General features: G+C 44.7%; 1 protein-coding gene across 13 annotated transcripts in view; it reads right to left on the reverse strand.

The window, feature by feature from the left end:
* CARMIL1 (capping protein regulator and myosin 1 linker 1) overlaps window positions 1–18,750 on the reverse strand; it is a 314,075-nt gene that overhangs the window by 152,220 nt on the left and 143,105 nt on the right. For all 13 annotated transcript variants that reach the window (XM_058732802.1, XM_058732804.1, XM_058732800.1 and 10 more), the window contains one exon: window positions 4,309–4,384. In XM_058732802.1, coding sequence (XP_058588785.1) covers window positions 4,309–4,384 — 76 coding nt within the window. The remainder of the gene's footprint in view (window positions 1–4,308; window positions 4,385–18,750) is intronic.

Consider the following 18,750-nt stretch of genomic DNA (forward strand, 5'->3'; position numbering starts at 1 on the left):
TATAACAAAACTCACTAGTGAGCACCCTTTAGAAAACCCCACTTGGAAACACGCAAGTCCCACAGCATCTGAGGCATTTATAATTCTTATGTGGTGTTTGAATCCATTGTGTCTACAATGTTACTTTCACATGGTCCCCGAGTTACTGATGTGTCCCACAGATTGACAAAGGAAGAGGAAAATTAATTCCCATTGACCGAATGCCTGCAATGTACATTATGCTGACGGTGGTGATTTTCAAAACGGTGGCCCCCCTGATCAGTGTAATTCTGTATCTTACAATATACAACCAGGTGAACCGATCTTACTTTGTGTTGGCATGATAAAAAGTGATTGCTTCAACAATGTTTTTGCAGGAATTATCCTAATTTCCAAAAACAATCTATGGTACCATTACCTTTCCAGGGCGACCTCACGAAGCATCCAGAAAAGCAATTTTCCAAAGCAGAGCTTTCATTTACCCATTGGGTATAATTACTGTAATAAAAATTTATTACAGAAAATGTACAAAAAGTATGCCCAACTTTTCTTTAGAATGCCAGTAGGGGAGAGGCATAACAAGTCATTTACGTCTACGTTAATTTTGTTACTTTTTACTAAGTGCCAAGTACGTGAAAAGAATTGTTTTCTATACTAAGAATATATGGGATGAAGTTTTTAAAGCGATATGCACATACACCCAAACCTAGATGGCAAGTAACATGTGACCATACTGCAGTGCTCCCCAGACGTCAACTGTCTGTTCAACCCTATGTTCACCGGTTTAGAGAGACAAAATTCTTAACAAATTAAGACAATGCCTCTCCAAGAGCTTGCATTTAGTTAAAACTCGAAAGTATACAGTAAGGGGCGCCTGGGTGGCTCAGTTAAGCGTCTGACTCTTGATTTCAGCCTAGGTCATGATCTCACAGTGGTGGGATCGAGCCCCCCGTGGGGCTCCATGCTGAGCACAGAGCCTGCTAAAGATTCTCTCTTTCTCTCCCTCTCTCTCTTTCAAAAAAAAAAAAAAAAAAAAAGGTATATAATAAAAACTAGGGCAATTGCTGTCGGGAACAATGGAACTAATGAGACATAAAAGGCATATGGAATTTTTATATCTAAAAGGAACTACGTACAACTGGCCCAACCACGCCATCTTTAAAAGATTTTAAAAGACCCCATGATGCTCGCCGACTTGCCTAAATTACAAAATCGGGCCTTGAGCAAGACCGCCAATCTACTGCGGTTTTAATCAGTGGAGAATGAGACAGAAATTTGGTCCTAATCGCAAATTCGGCGTATTAAAAAAAAATCCCTCCATCCTCCTGTTTAACTTAGGGAGAGGGATTACTACTAGAGTCATAAGATGAGCAGAAAGTGAATGTGACGTGTTTCTCTTGTGGTGCCCTGGCATAAGGGGCTTTTAGTGAGCCAGGAGCAATCTTAACAACCTGGAGAATGTATACAACTTGAGAGAAAGTCACTCTTTTTTCCCAAGCATTTCCCGTTTTAAAAAGCCCAGGGGTTGGGGCGCCTGGATGTCTCAGTCGGTTGAGCGTCCGGCTCAGGTCATGATCTCGTAGTTCATGAGTTCGAGCCCCACATCGGGCTCTGTGCTGACAGCTCAGAGCCTGGAGCCTGCTTTGGATTCTGTGTCTCCCTCTCTCTCTGCCCCTCCTCCACTCATGCTCTGTCTCTCTCTCAAAAAAAAAAAAAAAAAAAAAAAAACCACTAAAAAGAAATAAAATAAAATAAAAAGTCCAGAGGCACTTGGGTGGTTCAGTGGGGTAAGCGTCCAGCTTCGGCTCAGGTCATGATTTTACGGTTCGTGAGGTCGAGCCCCACATCGGGCTCTGTGCTGGCGGTGTGGAGCCTGCTTGGTATTCTAGCTCTCTCCTCTCTCTCTGCCCCTTCTCCACTCACGCTTTCTCTCTTTCTCACAAAATAAATAAATAAACTTAAAAAAAAAAAAAAGTCCAAAGAAAGTGGAATACTGTCGTCTCCTCCAATAAGCCACATATTAGAAAATGTTCTGAGACTGCATATCGCAAGACCCATCATAGGGGCAAGTGTCCGTTCTTTTTAACTTCGGGTGAAAGAAAAATCATGGAGAATTGCCATTCCTTTTGAAGATGGAAGGCTGATATCCCCAAGACCACTTTTCGTTTTAAAATACCGAATGTTAGGGGCACCTGGGTGGCACAGTCGGTTAAGCGTCCGACTTCAGCCAGGTCACGATCTCGCGGTCCGTGAGTTCGAACCCCGCGTCAGGCTCTGGGCTGATGGCTCGGAGCCTGGAGCCTGTTTCCGATTCTGTGTCTCCCTCTCTCTCTGCCCCTCCCCCGTTCATGCTCTGTCTCTCTCTGTCCCAAAAATAAATAAAAAACATTAAAAAAAAAAATTTTTTTAAATACCGAATGTTAAAAATATACACGTGTGTTTTTGCGCTTCAATCTTCATTAACGGAAAAGCCGTAAAGGGCAGCCCTCGCCTCCCTTCGCCATCCTTCCTTTCACCCCAGCACACCGGGGAGAAATCGTGACAGAAGGGCAGCACCACTGGCCGGGACACATCCCTGTAACAGCGGGCTGGGACGATTTCCCAAAGTGGGTCTGCATCACCTCCTCAGAGCTCTCCTGTGCCCCATTCACCAACTTACAGGAATGTTTTAATGAGCCAGGTGAACTGATTTGGGAGAGAAGCATTGCTCTCACTGATCCCACAATCCCTGAACTAATCCACTTCTCATTTCCTGATCGGCTCCCCTCACCAGTCTGTCACCGCCGCTGGCTCAGTCCTACAAATGGTCCCCATCCCAGCAAGCAGCAAGCAAGGAGAGGCTTCTGTCCCCCAGATCTGCCCTCCATCATGGCCTCTGGTCTGTTTCCCTGGGAGTTCAGCTGCCCCCCGCCCCCACCATCGCTAGCTCCATCACCACTGACCTCAGAATCTCCCCCTATTTAGCTGATACACTTTCCAGAATTCACAGCCCTACACTCGTTCATTTCTCAGACTCTTCGCTAGTCTGTGACAGCAGTAACAACAGTTAACAGTTTAAAAATGCCTGCAACAGGTCAGGTACTGTGTTCACATTTCTGTCCACATTATTTACTCCTCTGAATAATCTGCAAATTAGCTATACAGGTATGGCTACGCCCATTCATTCGTGATCCAACCTAATTTGACATCCTTTCATTAAATCAATTTTTATGGAATAGCTATTAGGAGCCATATACTCTGATAAGCTCTGGATAGAGACGAATGAGACACGAGGTCCAAATAACTCTCAATAATAAGTACACAGGAAGCTGAGGCCCTGGAACGTCCAGTGACTTAGCTAAGGTCACATGGCCTTGTCATGGGAGTCAGAATCTGAGACCCAGGTTTGTTTCCCAGCCCACACTCTTTCTATACCACGCCGGCTCTCCATGGACCCCAAATGAGTTCAGCCCAAGCTCATGCTAATAATGCCTTTCAGCCCCTCACTCCCCAGGAAATTCAGAGAACAAGCAGCCTGTCCACCAGCAAATCTCAACCCTCCACTTTCTACAGATCCACGTCTCAATCAAAATCCTACCTCTTCATTATGAAAATCTTAAGCCCCCAGTTTCCACGCTCCCTGAAGGCCAGAGGCTTGAAGGTAAGAGTCACCGATAAAACAACCTGTACATGACTTCCTGTCCTAAAATGAAGTAGCAGAAAGCTAACCGGTGGATAAGCCTCTGTCCATGCGGCTGCTTTGAACGTGCAGACAATCCCCAACAGGGCGTCTTTTTCCACTGGTAAAAGAGACCAAAAATGTGGCTCCCACATACCTTCCGAAAACCAACACTGCCCTTTGATTTCGTTTCCCTTACATATAAATCTGCCCCAGAGCTCATCCAGAAAATTAATGCTAACGACCATAACTCAACCAGACCAACTCAACCTGGTAACATTTCCCCAAATTCTTAGGAAGGGAGGCTTCGTGGAGACGGAAGGCAGGATAGAAACGTAAAATCTGCCGTTGGCAGCCGTGCAGACGTAACTTTGTTTTTGCCGGCAGAATGAGTGTGTGTGCTGAAGGCTACGCTAAATTGTGTCTTTCTGTTCATTATCTAAAATTGCCTGAAGCAGCTGAAAACGTGAGGAGGTACTTCTCCGGAGCATCTCACACGACAAACTGGGGGCAGCGGCATGCAGAGCATTCACGGGAAAAATATCTGCTCAAGAAAGAAGCATGTGCGCAGCTCTCCAGATCAGTAGGAAAACAAACGTGTTACTGAAAACGATCGGGCTTTTGAAACTCAGCGCAGCTAAGCGACCTTTGCAAGAGCTCCACTTTCTTACCAGTTTCAGATCCTTGGAAGACAACTTCGTGAACCACTGGTTGTACTCCAGAGCAGCAATGATGGGTATCAGGTCCCTGGAGGCAGAAATAACAAGACACGTGAAAGCACTTTCAGGACAGCCATACTGGCACTTGATTTTCAACCTGTGACATCCAAGTTCACTTGTTCGTTTCTATCATTCACAAGCACAGCCACCAGCTGCAACGACTTCCACTGCTAGACAACGGTTAAAGTCTCCAGGACAGATCTTCACGTCTGTAAGCAGAATTCCTAAAGGCTGGCGTCAAATCACTTCGAGGGACTTTGATGGCTGTATCCGGAGGAAAAGAGACCTGTAGTAACGTGTGCTCGGAGACCTTCCTTGCTCTAAGAGAAACTGTACGTCTAGTTCTCTGTTAGCAAGTCTCTACCTTTAACCATCAAGAATGTCATATACAGTTCACCTCTGACCAATATGGCTTCGAACTGCATGGATTTATTTAATTAAAAAAAATACAGTATTCTAAAGGTATCTTCTCTTCTTTATGACTTCCTTAATAACATTTTCTTTCCTCTAGCTTACTTTATGGTAAGAACATATAATACATGAAAATATGTGTTAAATACTTAGGTTATTGGTAAGGCTGTCGGTCAACACTAAACTATTAGTGCTTAAGCTCTGGGGGAGTCGAAAGCTTGGGATTTTCTACTGCGTGGGAGAATCGGTGCCCCAGCCCCCACTCTCCCACCACTGTTAAGAGTCAACTGAACTCTCCAGGTGAGTTTATAATGCAAGCAAGGACACTGTCCAGCCTTGTAGATAATAAGTGATCCTGAATGGATCCCCGATGCTTAGCAAGCATCCTACAACCATTTGGAACTTTCCCGTCGTTCCTGATGCTGATGACACACATGAGACAGCCCAGGTGCATTTTTGTCTCATGCTTCCCACAAACTCTTCAGCCACTGAAGGAACTATGTGCTTCAGAGAGCCACCTGCATCGTGTTTTTCCAGCTTGATCTCTCCTACAACATGAGCCCCTAACTCATGCACAAGCCAAGAAGCAGACAATTCGCTACTCATCAAACACACCATACAATTTCACGGTCCGCAGCATCTTTCAGTGCTGTGTTCACCTAGGAAAATCCCTGCACCCTTCGACGCATATATCACACACCTCCTGTCTGGGTTCCCCTGGGCCACCCCAGCCAGCACCCTGTCCGAATCTCTATTTAGCATTAATTTTATTCTGCCTCGGAGTAATTTTATTCTGCCTCTGTATTCAACATTTGTTGCCCACCACCCCCAGGCTGTAAGTTCTTTGAAAACCAACTCTCTCCCTTCCAGTTTCAGCCAGACCATAATCAGTTTCATCCTCCTGGCGTGACACCTGGCAAACACTCAAACTGTTGCTGAAACGGAAAAGAAAGGCAGAAGGTGGAAAGAGTGGCAAAATCCACATTATTTCATAGCCTCTGCGTACCGGGCCCTGTGGCAGGCACACTACTCAGACTATCTCATTTAACCACACGTCTGGCTTCGTCAGACATGCTTTAAAAAGGAGGGGCACCTGGGTAGGGCTCAGTCAGTTGAACATCTGACTTCCACCGAGGTCGTGATCACACAGTTCATGGGTTTGAGCCTCACATCGGGCTCTGTGCTGACAGCTAGGAGCCTGGAGCCTGCTTTGGATTCTGGGTCTCCCCCTCTCTCTCTGCCCCTCCTGAGCTTGCTTGCTTGCTCTCTCTCTCTCTCTCTCTCTCTCTCTAATTAAAAAAAAATAAATAATAAAGGAGAAACAAGTCCCTGCAGGTAGGCGAGAGAAACAATGCAAAACAAAACAAAACAAAACAAAACTCTCAGTCACGTGGTTCCATGTGCCATCTGTCCAACGGAAGAGCCTCTTTATCAATTTTTGCTTAAGTTTCAGATTTAAAACCATGAACAGCAACCCTTCCCACAGGTCTTCACTCCCGTCCCTGCTCCCCACGGACCGCGTGCCAGAGTCAACGCCATTTGCTCCCCCTGAGATGTGGGGACAGTCGCTTCTCTGAGGGCAAATGCCGGCTTATCACACACGTGGTTCAGGGGCTCTCCCTGTACTTCTCCATTCAGGAGCCACGGCGGCTCTTCCTCATCTTATTTCCTTGTGTGGATTTAACGTCAAGCAGGGACGACACTTCAGAACCTCTTTATTGTGTGTGCTAGTCTGTCACTTGATTTGAAGGACAGCTGGCTTTTGTCATAACGAAGTCGTTTTCAGGAACTGAAGAGCACATCATTTATAGAAGCAGGTTTTACACTGTCACAGGGGGTAGGACAGCATCAGCTCTAAAACGACATGCAAAAATCCTGAAAAGGCAGACTGAAGTCCACAAGCAAGGGGAGAAGAATCCAGGCAGAGGAAATGGTCGACAGAGCAAGGTACGGCTTAGTCAGATATTTTAGATCCGACACCAAAAGCATGATCCACAAAAGGAAAAGCTGACAAATTGGACTTCACCTGGTAAAGTGGAAAAATCAGTTTTTCCTTGGCAAATATTTGCATATCACGTTTCTAACGAAGAACTTGATATCAGAATGTATAAAGAAGTTAATGATAAGAAACAACCGAGTTTTTAAAAATAAGCAAAAGAGGCGAGCCTGGGGGGCTCAGTCGGTTAAGCGTCCGACTTCAGCTCAGGTCATGATCTCACGGTTTCGTGGGTTCGAGCCCCGCGTCGGGCTCTGTGCTGATGGCTCGGAGCCTGGAGCCTGTTTCAGATTCTGTGTCTCCCTCTCTCTGCCCCTCCCCCACTCATGCTCTGTCTCTGACTCTCAAAAATAATAATAATTTTAAAGAGTTAAAAATAAGCAAAAGATCTAAACAGATACTTCACCAAAGAAGATACATCAATGGCAAAGACGTACATAAAAAGATGTCTGAAATTATTAACCATTAAAGAAATGCAGTTTAAAGCCAAAACAAGATGCCACTCCAAACTTAGTGAATTGCTAAGTTTGAAAACGAAAAATTGCCAAGCGACTGGAAGCTCATACGTTGCTGATGGGAATCCGACTGGCATACTCGGTGTGGAAAACAGTCTGACAGTGTCTATGATATTCAATACACGCTGACCGTAAGAGCCAGCAACCTCAATCCTAGATACTCAACCAAGAGAAGTAAAAACGTGTACTTCCGGGGCGCCTGGGTGGCGCAGTCAGTTAAGCGTCCGACTTCAGCCAGGTCACGATCTCGCGGTCCGTGAGTTCGAGCCCCGCATCGGGCTCTGGGCCGATGGCTCGGAGCCTGGAGCCTGTTTCCAATTCTGTGTCTCCCTCTCTCTCTGCCCCTCCCCCGTTCATGCTCTGTCTCTCTCTGTCCCAAAAATAAATAAAAAACGTTGGAAAAAAAAAAATTAAAAAAAAAAAAAAAAAAACGTGTACTTCCACAAAAACTTATATGTTACTGTTTATAACGGCTGTATCCATAATGGTCAGACACTGGAGACAACCGATGCGGGGGGACTTCCAAGGCGAGGTAAGAAAAGGCAATAATATGGCGTCTGCTTACTTCCTTCTCCTGATAGGCTCACCCATGGAATCCAGCCGCCCTGCTCTGAGAAAGGCCAGGCCACGTGGAAGTGTCCCAGCAGACAGCCAGCATCAACTACCAGACCCGTGAATAAGGAAGCCTTCAAGACGGTTCCAGACCCAGCCCATATCTGACTGTAACAGCTGGAAAGAGCCCAAGCAAAAACCACCTAGCGGAGCCTAATCAAGCCCAGAGCTGTGACAGACAATTAACAAGGGACGGCTCTTGCTGTAGTCCATTAAGTTTGGAATGGTTCGTATATAGCAACAGATAACCAGAACACTTAGTATCTAGAAATAAGGCTTGAAAGCGAAGGGAACGGGACTGTTGACAGGGTGACCATTACAAAGCTTTTAAGCAGAGAAATATTTTAGGAAGTTAACAATTTCAGCAATGTAGGCAGGATGTATCAGAGGAAGGTAACAATTTTCATTATGCAGGCAAGACGTACTGGAGAGAGGAGAGAAGCCTGAGGCAGAAAGCAGGTACAGAGGCTAGCTAGAACAAGAGCCAAGGCAAAATAATATTTTTTTCCGAAATTGATTAAAGACTTAATACAACCCCAGGGGCACCTGGGTGGCTCAGTCAGTTGAGCGTCTGACTTCGGCTCAGGTCATGATCTCACGTTCGTGGGTTCGAGCCCCGCATCGGGCTCTGTGCTGACAGCTCAGAGCCTGGAGCCTGCTTCAGACTCTGTGTCTCCCTCTCTCTCTGCCCCTCCCCCGCTCATGCTTTGTCTCACTCTGTTTCTCAAAAATAAATAAATGTAAAAAAAAAATTTTTTTAATTAAAAAAAAAAAAAAGACTTAATACAACCCCAAATGAAACATGCACACTTTTGTAACGCAACTACAAAGAAACACAAGGACTGTTAGAATAACTGTTCCATCAGGTAAGGTAGGAGTGCAGGGGGAACCGTGATTGAAAATTGACTTATTAAAGTCTTCTTCGAAGAGGCAATAGACTGTTTCTCAACCTCAATGGCGGACATAATGGTTGACTTTACCATTATTTGCATTCTGGTACACGGAACGGCAAACTTCTCTCTAAGTAAACAACTGTAAGAATGGCCTTAACAGCATTACTCAACCTAGTCATTAAGCTAACCCAAATATCCAATTAACCGTAGAATGGATAACTTGTAGAATGGTCATACATCAGAATACAAAACAGAAGCAAAAGTAAATAAACTATAGCTACATACAACACTATGTAAAACCTCAATTTCTCAGGTCCAAAGCTTCTCTCAACCTGCCAGGACCATGCAGAGAATGGGGAGCTTCAAGTCTGAGAAGCAAGCATCCAGGAACCACTTCAGCAAACACAGAGAAAAGTCAAGGTCTGAACTGAGTAACACTCGGGATTCCTAGAATCTGTCACTCTCAGAACATCTAAGCTGTCGGGACAGCCACAACAGAGGCCAAGGCTCCAGGAGACTCGGTCTACATATGACAATCTATCACCAATAATGATCAAAACTGGTACATCTCACGTCCACAGAAAAATACACAAGACAAGATGTAAATAATTTCATTCCCGAGAGTTCATTTTCCTGGATGGCTTTCTCAGAACACAGTAATAAGCGATCAGATAAGCAAACAGGATAACTCCTGATTCACGCGGGCCTCCCAACCCCTGTGCCGGTAACACCTCACTGCCGAGAGCTCCCTGGACCTTCCCCGGTGGGGTCTGTGCCAATCAGAACCAACCCCTTCCTCGTGTTTTCACTAAGGCACCCCGGGGGTTACACTACATGATGTAGAAAGGTTTCCAAACACCAATGCTTGTCATCTCCACTGATTTTCTCAGGGTGACAGCTTTTTACTATCAGTCCATGGCACGGATTCTGCCTCCCAGTGTGTTTTGCCTTGATCTCCTAAGACACTCTTAACTACCACTTGACTCTGATCTGAAAAGTAAAGTCACCCTTGAAGAGTTACAGCAGTTTAGGTAATGCTCCCCTGAGTCTTGGTAACACGGGAACATAATATTCTCTTGTCATTTCCACAGGACATTTCTACTGCTTCCTGAAAATGGGAACAAAGACATCTTAAGACTCCAAACCCTGAGAAGGAAGATCCAATGTTAATACCCTTTAGAGTCACATAGCAGAATCTTTTCCTACACTCTGCTGAAGACAGAGGAGACAATTAACATTCCCTAACCTTTCCCCTGCTATAAATGTATTACACGTAGAGTTGTTCATTGCTGTGGTGGTTGTTAATCCAGCCGTGGGCTGGGGTTTGTAATACAAATTGAGATCATTAGTTCTCATCTCAGTTGGCAGCTCTGAATGATCCAAACCTTCCCTTAAAACTCAAAAGTACCTAGGGGCGCCTAGGTGGCTCAGTCGGTTGAGTGTCCGACTTCGGCTCGGGTCATGATTTCACTGTTTATGGGTTCGAGCCCCTGTCGGGCTCTGTGCTGACAGCGCAGAGCCTGGAGCTGCTTGGGATTCTGTGTCTCCCTGTCTCTCCACCCCTGCCCTGCTCACACTCTGTTTCTCTTTCAAAAATAAAGAATTAAAAAAAAAAAGCAAAACACAAACATACCGAGTTTTTCACTTATTTCCAGAAAAGAAAAAACATGCCATGATAAAACTGACAAAATAAGGGCAGCATCACAGAAAAGATCATGAACTGGGATGAGTTAAGATGGTGGAATAGTAAGGGTACCCTGGGCTTGTCCCTAAAACACAGCTAGATCAGCATCAAACCATTTTGAACATGTAGGAAATCAATCCGAAGATTAACAGAACAATCTGCATAATCTCAGGGACAGAACGTGGCAGCTTCTCTGAACAAGGACACCAAAACACACCTCGGATCTAGCTTCCTTACCTAATTTCTTTAATTGTTAATTTTTTGATTTCATTCTATTATTATAGCTGTTGTTGTTTTTTCTTCCTCCAAAATGACAAGAGGGAGGAATTTACCTCAAAAGAAAGAAGAGGAAATAAATGAAGGCCAGAGATTTAATCAATGCAGATATGAGTAAGATGCCTGAACTAGATTTTAAAACAAGGGTTATAAGGATACTAGCTGGGCTTGAAAAAAGCATAGAAGACACCAGAGAATCCCTTTCTGCAGAGATAAAAGAACTAAAAGCTAGTCAGGCCAAAATTAAAAATGCTATAACCAAGTTTCAAACCCAAGTGGAGGCCATAAAAACAAGGGTGGATGAGGCAGAAGAGTGAATCAATGATATCTAGAAGATGAAATTATGGAAAATAATGAAGCTGAAAAGAAGAAGGAAACAAAGGTAATAGATCACAAAGGCAAACTTAGGGAACTCAGTGATTTATTAAAACATAATAACATTCGTATCATAGGGGTTCCAGAAGATGAAGAGAGAGAGAAGGGGGCAGAAGGTTTATGTGAGCAAATTATAGCTGAAAACTCCCCTTATCTAGGGAGGACACAGACATCAAAATCCAAGAAGCACAGAGAACTCCCATTAAATTCACCAAAAGCCAGCCTTCGCCAAGACATATCATAGTCAAATTCACGAAACACACAGAAAAGGGAAGAATTCTGAAAGTGGCAAGGGGGAAAAGAAGTCCCTAACCTACAAGGGAAGACAGATCAGGTTCACAGCAGATCTGTCCACAGACACTTGGCAGGCCAGAAAGGGATGGCAGGATATATTCAATGTGCTGAATCGGAAAAACATGCAGCCAAGAATACTCTATCCAGCAAGATTGTCATTCAAAACAGAAGGAGAGATAGTTTCCCAGGCAAAGAAAAAAACTGAAGGTGTTTGTGACCACTAAACCAGCCCTACATGAAATTTTAAGGGAGACTCTTTGAGTGCAAAGAAAAAGAAAAAAAAGACCAAAAGCAACAAAGACTAGAAAGGACCAGAGAGTATCACCAGAAACACCAACTCTAAGGCAAAACAATGGCACTGAATTCATATCTTTTACAACAATCACTCTGAATATAAATGGACTAAATGCTCCAATCAAAAGACACAGGGTATCAAAATGGATAAAAACACAAGATCCATCTATATGCTGCCTACAAGAGATTCATTTTAGATCTAAAGACACCTGCAAATTGAAAGTGAGAGGATGGAGAACTGTCTATCATGCTAATGGACACCAAAAGAAAGCCAGAGTAGCCAAATTGTATCAGACAAACTAGACTTTGAAACAAACGCTATCGGGGCACCTGGGTGGCTCAGTCAGTTAAGTGTCCACCTTCAGCTCAGGTCATGATCTCACAGTTCATGAGTTCAAGGTCGACACTGGGCGCACTGCCGTAAGCACAGAGCCCACTTCGGATCCTCTGTCCCCCTCTCTCTCTGCCCCTCCCCCCCACGCTCGCTCATGCGGACTCTCTGTCAAATAAACATTAAAACAAAGACTGTAACAAGAGATGAAGAAGGGCATTATATCATAATTAAGAAGTCTGTCAATCAAGAATATCTAACAATTGTAAATATATATGCCCCCAATATGGAACCACTCAAATATAAAAGGAGGCGGATAGGGGATGGGCTAGATGGTGATGGGTATTAAGGAGGACACTTGTTGGGATGAGCACTGGGTATTTACTGTAAGTGATGATCACCGAAGTCTACCCCTGAAACCAATATTGCACTGCATGTTAACTAACTAAAATTTAAAGAAAAGGAATGAAAAGAAAATAAAAGAGAAAAGAGAAAAAAGAAAAGATCATGAACTAGCCTCTGGAAATGCAAAATTTTCTGCAATGTAGGGATTTTGTGTGTCTCTTTTCCTTTCAGTTAAGAAAACTGGCCACTTTATATGGTTGTTCATTTTAAAAGGAGTCTTTTTAAAGTTGTCAAGAATCTTCAAACTACTCTACGGTGAACCCAGGGAGGTACACCCGTAGGATTTTAGATCGAAGACTCCAAACCCTTCCCATCACATTCAACCAGCCACTTATTTGGAAAGCCAACAATCACATGTTTCCTGAAGCAATTCCTCAAATAACGAGAGCACTCTGGTTGTTTTGGGTATTAAAAATAAACTGCTAATAGTGGGGGAGGGGGCTATTTCAAAAAGTTAAAATGCAAAAACAAACAAGTTGGCAAGTGATTCAGGGTCTAAGTCACTTGCCTTAGTCACAGAGCCCATCTGACCCAGACCGGAAACCACGCGTACGGAATTGTTCACAGACATTTTGAAAAGGAAAACAGAAGCCAGCGCTGCTCTTCATACCTGATTTCACACTCCAAACAGCATTTCTTCCTTTTGAAATGAGAGCGAGAATAAAGAGAGACAGCCTAGATTAGGAAAGAATTACACCAATGCCCTCGGGACAACCTTGACAAACATTAACCCACACGCAAAACTCTTCTGGAAGCATCAGGCTCAAGATTGTCACTCTGATGAGTAAGAAATATGAAAACACAAACACACGAGTCTGAAGGGAATGAGCTGCCAGCTGGGCTCTCATGAGCCAGGTTTAAACTCAATGATGCATGTCATTGAGCCTTTAGAGGATTGACGAGATTAGCTCGTCTTGCAAATCTACCGGGAGCAAGAAAAAAAAAAAAATCGATGTATCCAAAGCAGTATATTCTCTTCGCCTTGGCACCACTCCCCCTCCACCCCATCATTCCCACCCCTGCAAATTACAGCGTAATTACACTTTTTAACATGTCGGCTCCCAGACCTTGGAGAGGTCCCGTGAGAAGTGTGCAGCAAAGCCTTTTCCAGCTATGCCTCTTTTTGGCCCATCGGTACCTAAAGCAGCGCATGCTTCAAGAATATACTTAAATAAAATTTTGGAAGCTATAGAGAACAAGTGGGTGGGCATTTTCCCAAGTACAATGCTTCCTAACTGCTCTTCTCCAGGGAGGAACTGGATGGCTCCAGCATGCACACGGTCATCCCCATCCGCGAATGCTTACCCCTCATTCAGTTCTGATACAGCCTTTTAGCTAGTCAGTTTTCCATGACAGCATTCAAGTTGCTCGCGATCTACCTTGAAGCTCCGGGACAGACCCTCAAGACTGAAGGGAGGTGGCTGAAGACGCACACGCGTGGAGGCAGTCCCCAGGGAAGACAAAAGAGCACACTGGAGGCTTCATAAGCGGCCTCAGGACGACGTCCACGTTTCCCCATTTCTCAGTTCCTGAGGCCGTGTGCTATAAGGGTCACGGTGTCCTAACAATGGGTATGTCTCTGCAGGAGAGCAGATCCCGGGCAAATGAGAGGGGAGAGGACATTAGGAGGGTGTGTCTGATGAGAACAATGATGGGGGCACTGCCCAGTCCCTAGACCTGCAAACTTCAATCTATATTCTCTTCGATGAGAATTATCGATGGGGAGCACACGCGTGCAGACTGTTTCCTCCGTGCCTGTGCTCCACGTGAGAAAAGCCGCCCAAACCACGTGTAGCCTCCCTGTTCTCAGACCTGCAACATTAACACCAATGCCCCACGCATGACCCAAACCTCCCGATTTGGATAAGCTGAAAAAAACGGTCGTTACAAACCCCTAGATGCAAAAGATGCCGGCCTGGGGTGAGTGAACTGAAAGAAACACACAGAACTGATAGGAATCCGGAGAGGATTCAGCCATGGATTGGAGTAGGTAACAAAGAGCAAAATCGGGTTAAGAACGTGAATAGTCTAACGACCGCCAACCTGCCTATGGGGGAGAGTATTTGAGTAGTCCAGGAAGCCTTTAAAAAAGAATCCCCTCACCCTCCCAGGGTTCTGGTCTGTTTCCCTAGAGCAGCTCAGTTGTCCTTGAACATCCTTTATTCTGTGGCACTGGTTTGACGCTACAGCATCACATCGTACAGCCTGAACAAGACAGATACAACCCGGCCCTCACAGAACTTCCATCCCAGGACCACTAATGAGTTTAGAGACCCTAGAGGCTCTTAAGAAAGGAAGTGTCTAAGTATGGGGACTACAGACAAGGAAGAATGGAATGAAAAAATAAAGCTTTGAATGGTGGCCAATTGGGAATTATGTTCCAACAGAGCTTCTGGGAGCCAACTGCCACCATGGGAAAATTCACCAACGCATATGAGAATTACTGCCCCGTTTGCTAACAAACTCCAGCTCAACAGGGGCCCGTCGACCTCTCCTCTTGATCCTCCAATGCGTCTCATTCCTCCCTTCTTTTCTCCACAATTCATACCCAAACGAGAAAGTAACATTTTTGTAAAACCTCTCAAATTCAGACAATGACTCCTATCCCCCTCAAACTGGGCCACTCTGGATCCTTCCAAACTACTGTGCCGCTTAAGTACAGACTGTCCCTTCACGGACAAGCGTGCTCAAGATTCTAACATACAGAAATGTCCATCCAATGTACTCCGTTGTAATTTGATTGGCAAAATATTATTAATACAGGCTATCTAAAAGCACTGACCGTAAGTAGCCTCTTTATATGGAAGCTGGCACTAATCGTAATAGTAAGAATCATGGGGGGAAAATTAAATCCTCAACAACGAGGGGATATACTGACGATTAGGGCAAAAGAGTTCTGGAAAAAGTCCAAGTATTTAGGCATTAGTAGGAAAGGGGACGTCTATAGCAATGACCCCTGCTGTTATTAAGCCCACTGCAATAAAAAAAACAAAAAAAAAAAAAATTGAAAAAAAAAAAAAATTGAGAACTAATTTTTTAGTAGTTACTACATGCAAAACACAGCAATAGTAATATGTTGTATATTATAAAACAAAGATTGAAATTTTAGAATGAGTCAGCAATAAGCATAAATAGAAGCTCTAAATTTTTTTTGTAGCTCATCTTGCATTTTCCTTTGGGGAGATACAGCCCGCAGAGCGTATGTTTGTAAATAAAGTTTTATTGGAACACTCCAATCGCACGTTGTCTAGAGTGCGAACGTTCAATCGCACGTTGTCTAGAGTTGCGTTTGAGCTGCCACGGTGGCTGCCTGCCCCATAAAGCCTAAAATATTTAATATTTACTATCTGGCCCTTGACAGGAAAAGTTTTCCGCCTTCTGATCTCAGTAATGACAAAAGTGCTTCTAGCCCTTTACCAAGTAGGAAAAGTAAATGATCATGAATGCAGTGTTTACTGACAAAATGAAAATTCTCCAGCTAAGGAATCAGGAAAAACTCTGTTTGTAGGGAAATTCTAAGTTTCGACAAGGTTCCTCAATGGTGGACAGCATTCCACATATTTCTATGTATGTCAAGTAACTGTATTTAGTAGCTTCCCTAGATATGGTTTCCCTCTATGGCCAGATTAATCACCAAATTGATTAATCACCAAATTGAGCACAGTGGATATGCTGGAAAACAGCACTGACATTACACATAGCCTGTTAATGGTGTAAAGACTGTTGAAGGTGTGACAGAGGAAGCCAGAACAACACCTCAAGCCGCCATACGCGGTGTCTTCACTCCAAGTATGGTCCATGGACCCCTGGGGAACCCCGGGACTCCCTCAAGGGCCTCACAAGTTCAAAACTACTTTCATAACAACACTGAAACAAACTGTCCTTTACGCCGTGTAGACGTCTGCACGGATGGTATAAAAATGACAGCAGGGAAAACCACCGGCACCTTAGCAGGAATCAACACGGCCATCCAGGCCTGGACGCCGGTCACTGTGTTCGTTACCGCCACACATGCGGTTTCTTCCAACAAATGCCCATGTCATTTAAGAACGCCCTTGGGGCGCCCGGGTGGCGCAGTCAGCCGTCCGACTCTTGACCTGGGCTCGGGTCACCATCTCACGGGTTCATGAGTTCGAGCCCCGTGTCAGGCTCTGTACTGATGGCACAGAGCCTGCCTGGATTCTGTCTCTCTCCCTTTCTGCACCTCCCCTGCACATGCCCTCTAGCTCTCTAAAAATAAATGAATAAACTTAAAAAAAAGAAAAAGCTGGGGTGCCTGGGTGGCTCAGTCAGTTAAGCCTCCGATTCTTGCTTTCAGCTCAGGTCATGATCTCAAGGTTGGGGAGTTCAAGTCCCACGCTGGGCTCTGCACGAACAGTGTGGAGCCTGCTTGGGATTCTCTCTCCCTCCCTCTCTCTGCCCCTCCCTCCTTCATGCTGTCTTTCTTTGTCAAAAAAAAAAAAAAAAAAAGGAAAGACAGAAAGGAAAGAAAGAAAGAAAGAAAGAAAGAAAGAAAGAAAGAAAGAAAGAAAGAAAGAAAGAAAGAAAAAGGAATGCCCTTGATGAAGTAGAAAGCACTTCTTTTATTAAACCTCAGCCCTTGAGTACCTGCCTGTGCGACAAAACAGAAACAGGCACAAAATGCTTCCTCTTTATACAAAGGGCTCATCTTCTCAATGCGAAGTATCTTTGTGATAGAGTTCTAAGCAGAACTCGCTCTCTCATGGAACACCATGAAAAAAATGACAAAGTACAGTCAATTCAGACTTGGGATTTAGCAGATGTTTTCTCCACAGCGTAAAAAGTTGTTAGCCCGTCACTTCGAGGAACTTTTTTCCAACAGTAAAGTTATAACTTTAAAAAAAAAAAAGAAAACCACTTGAATCTGGGGAAACTTTTATCGGCCACTAGGACACTGACAGTTTTGCCACGCTTAAAAAGACTTTTTTGAGAGGATCAGCGGTGTCAACAAATGTCCTCTTTTCTCCCTATTGTACAACAGCAAAATATCTGCACACTATGCATAACCCAGTGAACCAGTATTTTCTAAATGAACGATGCAGAATGCTTGCTACAAAACCATATGGGGGTAAGATTAGTTCAAAGTACAAGATGGACCAAATGGATTTGCTTTTTAAGTTTATTTATTTTTGAGAGAGAGAGAGAGAGAGAGAGAGAGAGAGAGCGTGCACACACTCAAGCGGGGGAGGGGCAGGGAGAGAGGGGGAGAGAAGAGTCTCGACGTGGGGCTCAACCTCACAAACCGTGAGATCATGACCTGAGCCGAAATCAAGAGCCAGGCGCTCAACCGACTGAGTCACCCAAGGGCCCCAGTAGGATTTAAAGTAAAATAAAAAAAGTTCATTGATACGGTTTCCGACTCCACACAGCAACTGAACTTTGGAAAACCATCGCTTTACTAGTCATGGTGAAGTATGAAAGAGGAGTATCCACAGTCATGTGACAAGGCTATTAACAACGCTCCCTTTTCTAAGTACGCATCTGCTTAAGCCTGGATGTTCTAAATGTACTTCAGTCAATGCCACACATCACGAGAGCGTGAACAGAAGCGGACACGGGAATCCAGCTGCCTTCTATGAAGTCAGAAGTTACAGGGATCAGCACACAGGTGAAGGGAAGCCACTCTTCCGGCGGACTTAGGCTTGTCTCGGAAAATGGTTATTGTTCACGACAACGGTGCCTACGTTAGCATGTAATGGGTTTATTAACATGTTTAAAGGCATTAGTAAGTGTTTAATTTTAGTTTCAGCTTCTAATACGGTGAGTCCCAAAAGATATAACCCACGTAACCCAAAAGCTCAATCACTGCCAAGACCTGTAAAGGGTTCCGGGGGCCGCACACATTGAGCCCTAATGCTGCAGGGCGACCCAGTCCTCTTACTCTACGTACAATTTCCTGCGTTTATTGGAGAAAAACCTGCAGACTAAGATTCTTCCTTGTTTCTCAGTTCACTTTTTCACAAGCTACGCAGGACACCCAGGGAAGCCGGAGCGGGAGTACGACGTCCCCTCGTGTGCAGGAAGAGGGGGAACAGCTCCAGGCGGGAGAAAACCACCCTGCTCCACAAGCAGGAAGCAAATCCACGCTTGAGAACCAGGGGCTTCAGGCACTTGGCTTCGGCCACGAGCACAGACCAGGCCTCGCCGCCCTCTGCAGCCCCCAGCGCCGCAGAGAGGGCTCCCGTCCGTGTTCTCTGCTCCGTTCCGTTGGCTAGGACTCTTCGGGGACCCCTGTACAGCTCTGGATTTTCCCGCCAGGTAGGTGGGAAAATAATTTGAAATGGCAT

Source organism: Neofelis nebulosa, chromosome 6, assembly GCF_028018385.1.
Source record: "Neofelis nebulosa isolate mNeoNeb1 chromosome 6, mNeoNeb1.pri, whole genome shotgun sequence".
Lineage (NCBI taxonomy): Eukaryota > Metazoa > Chordata > Mammalia > Carnivora > Felidae > Neofelis > Neofelis nebulosa.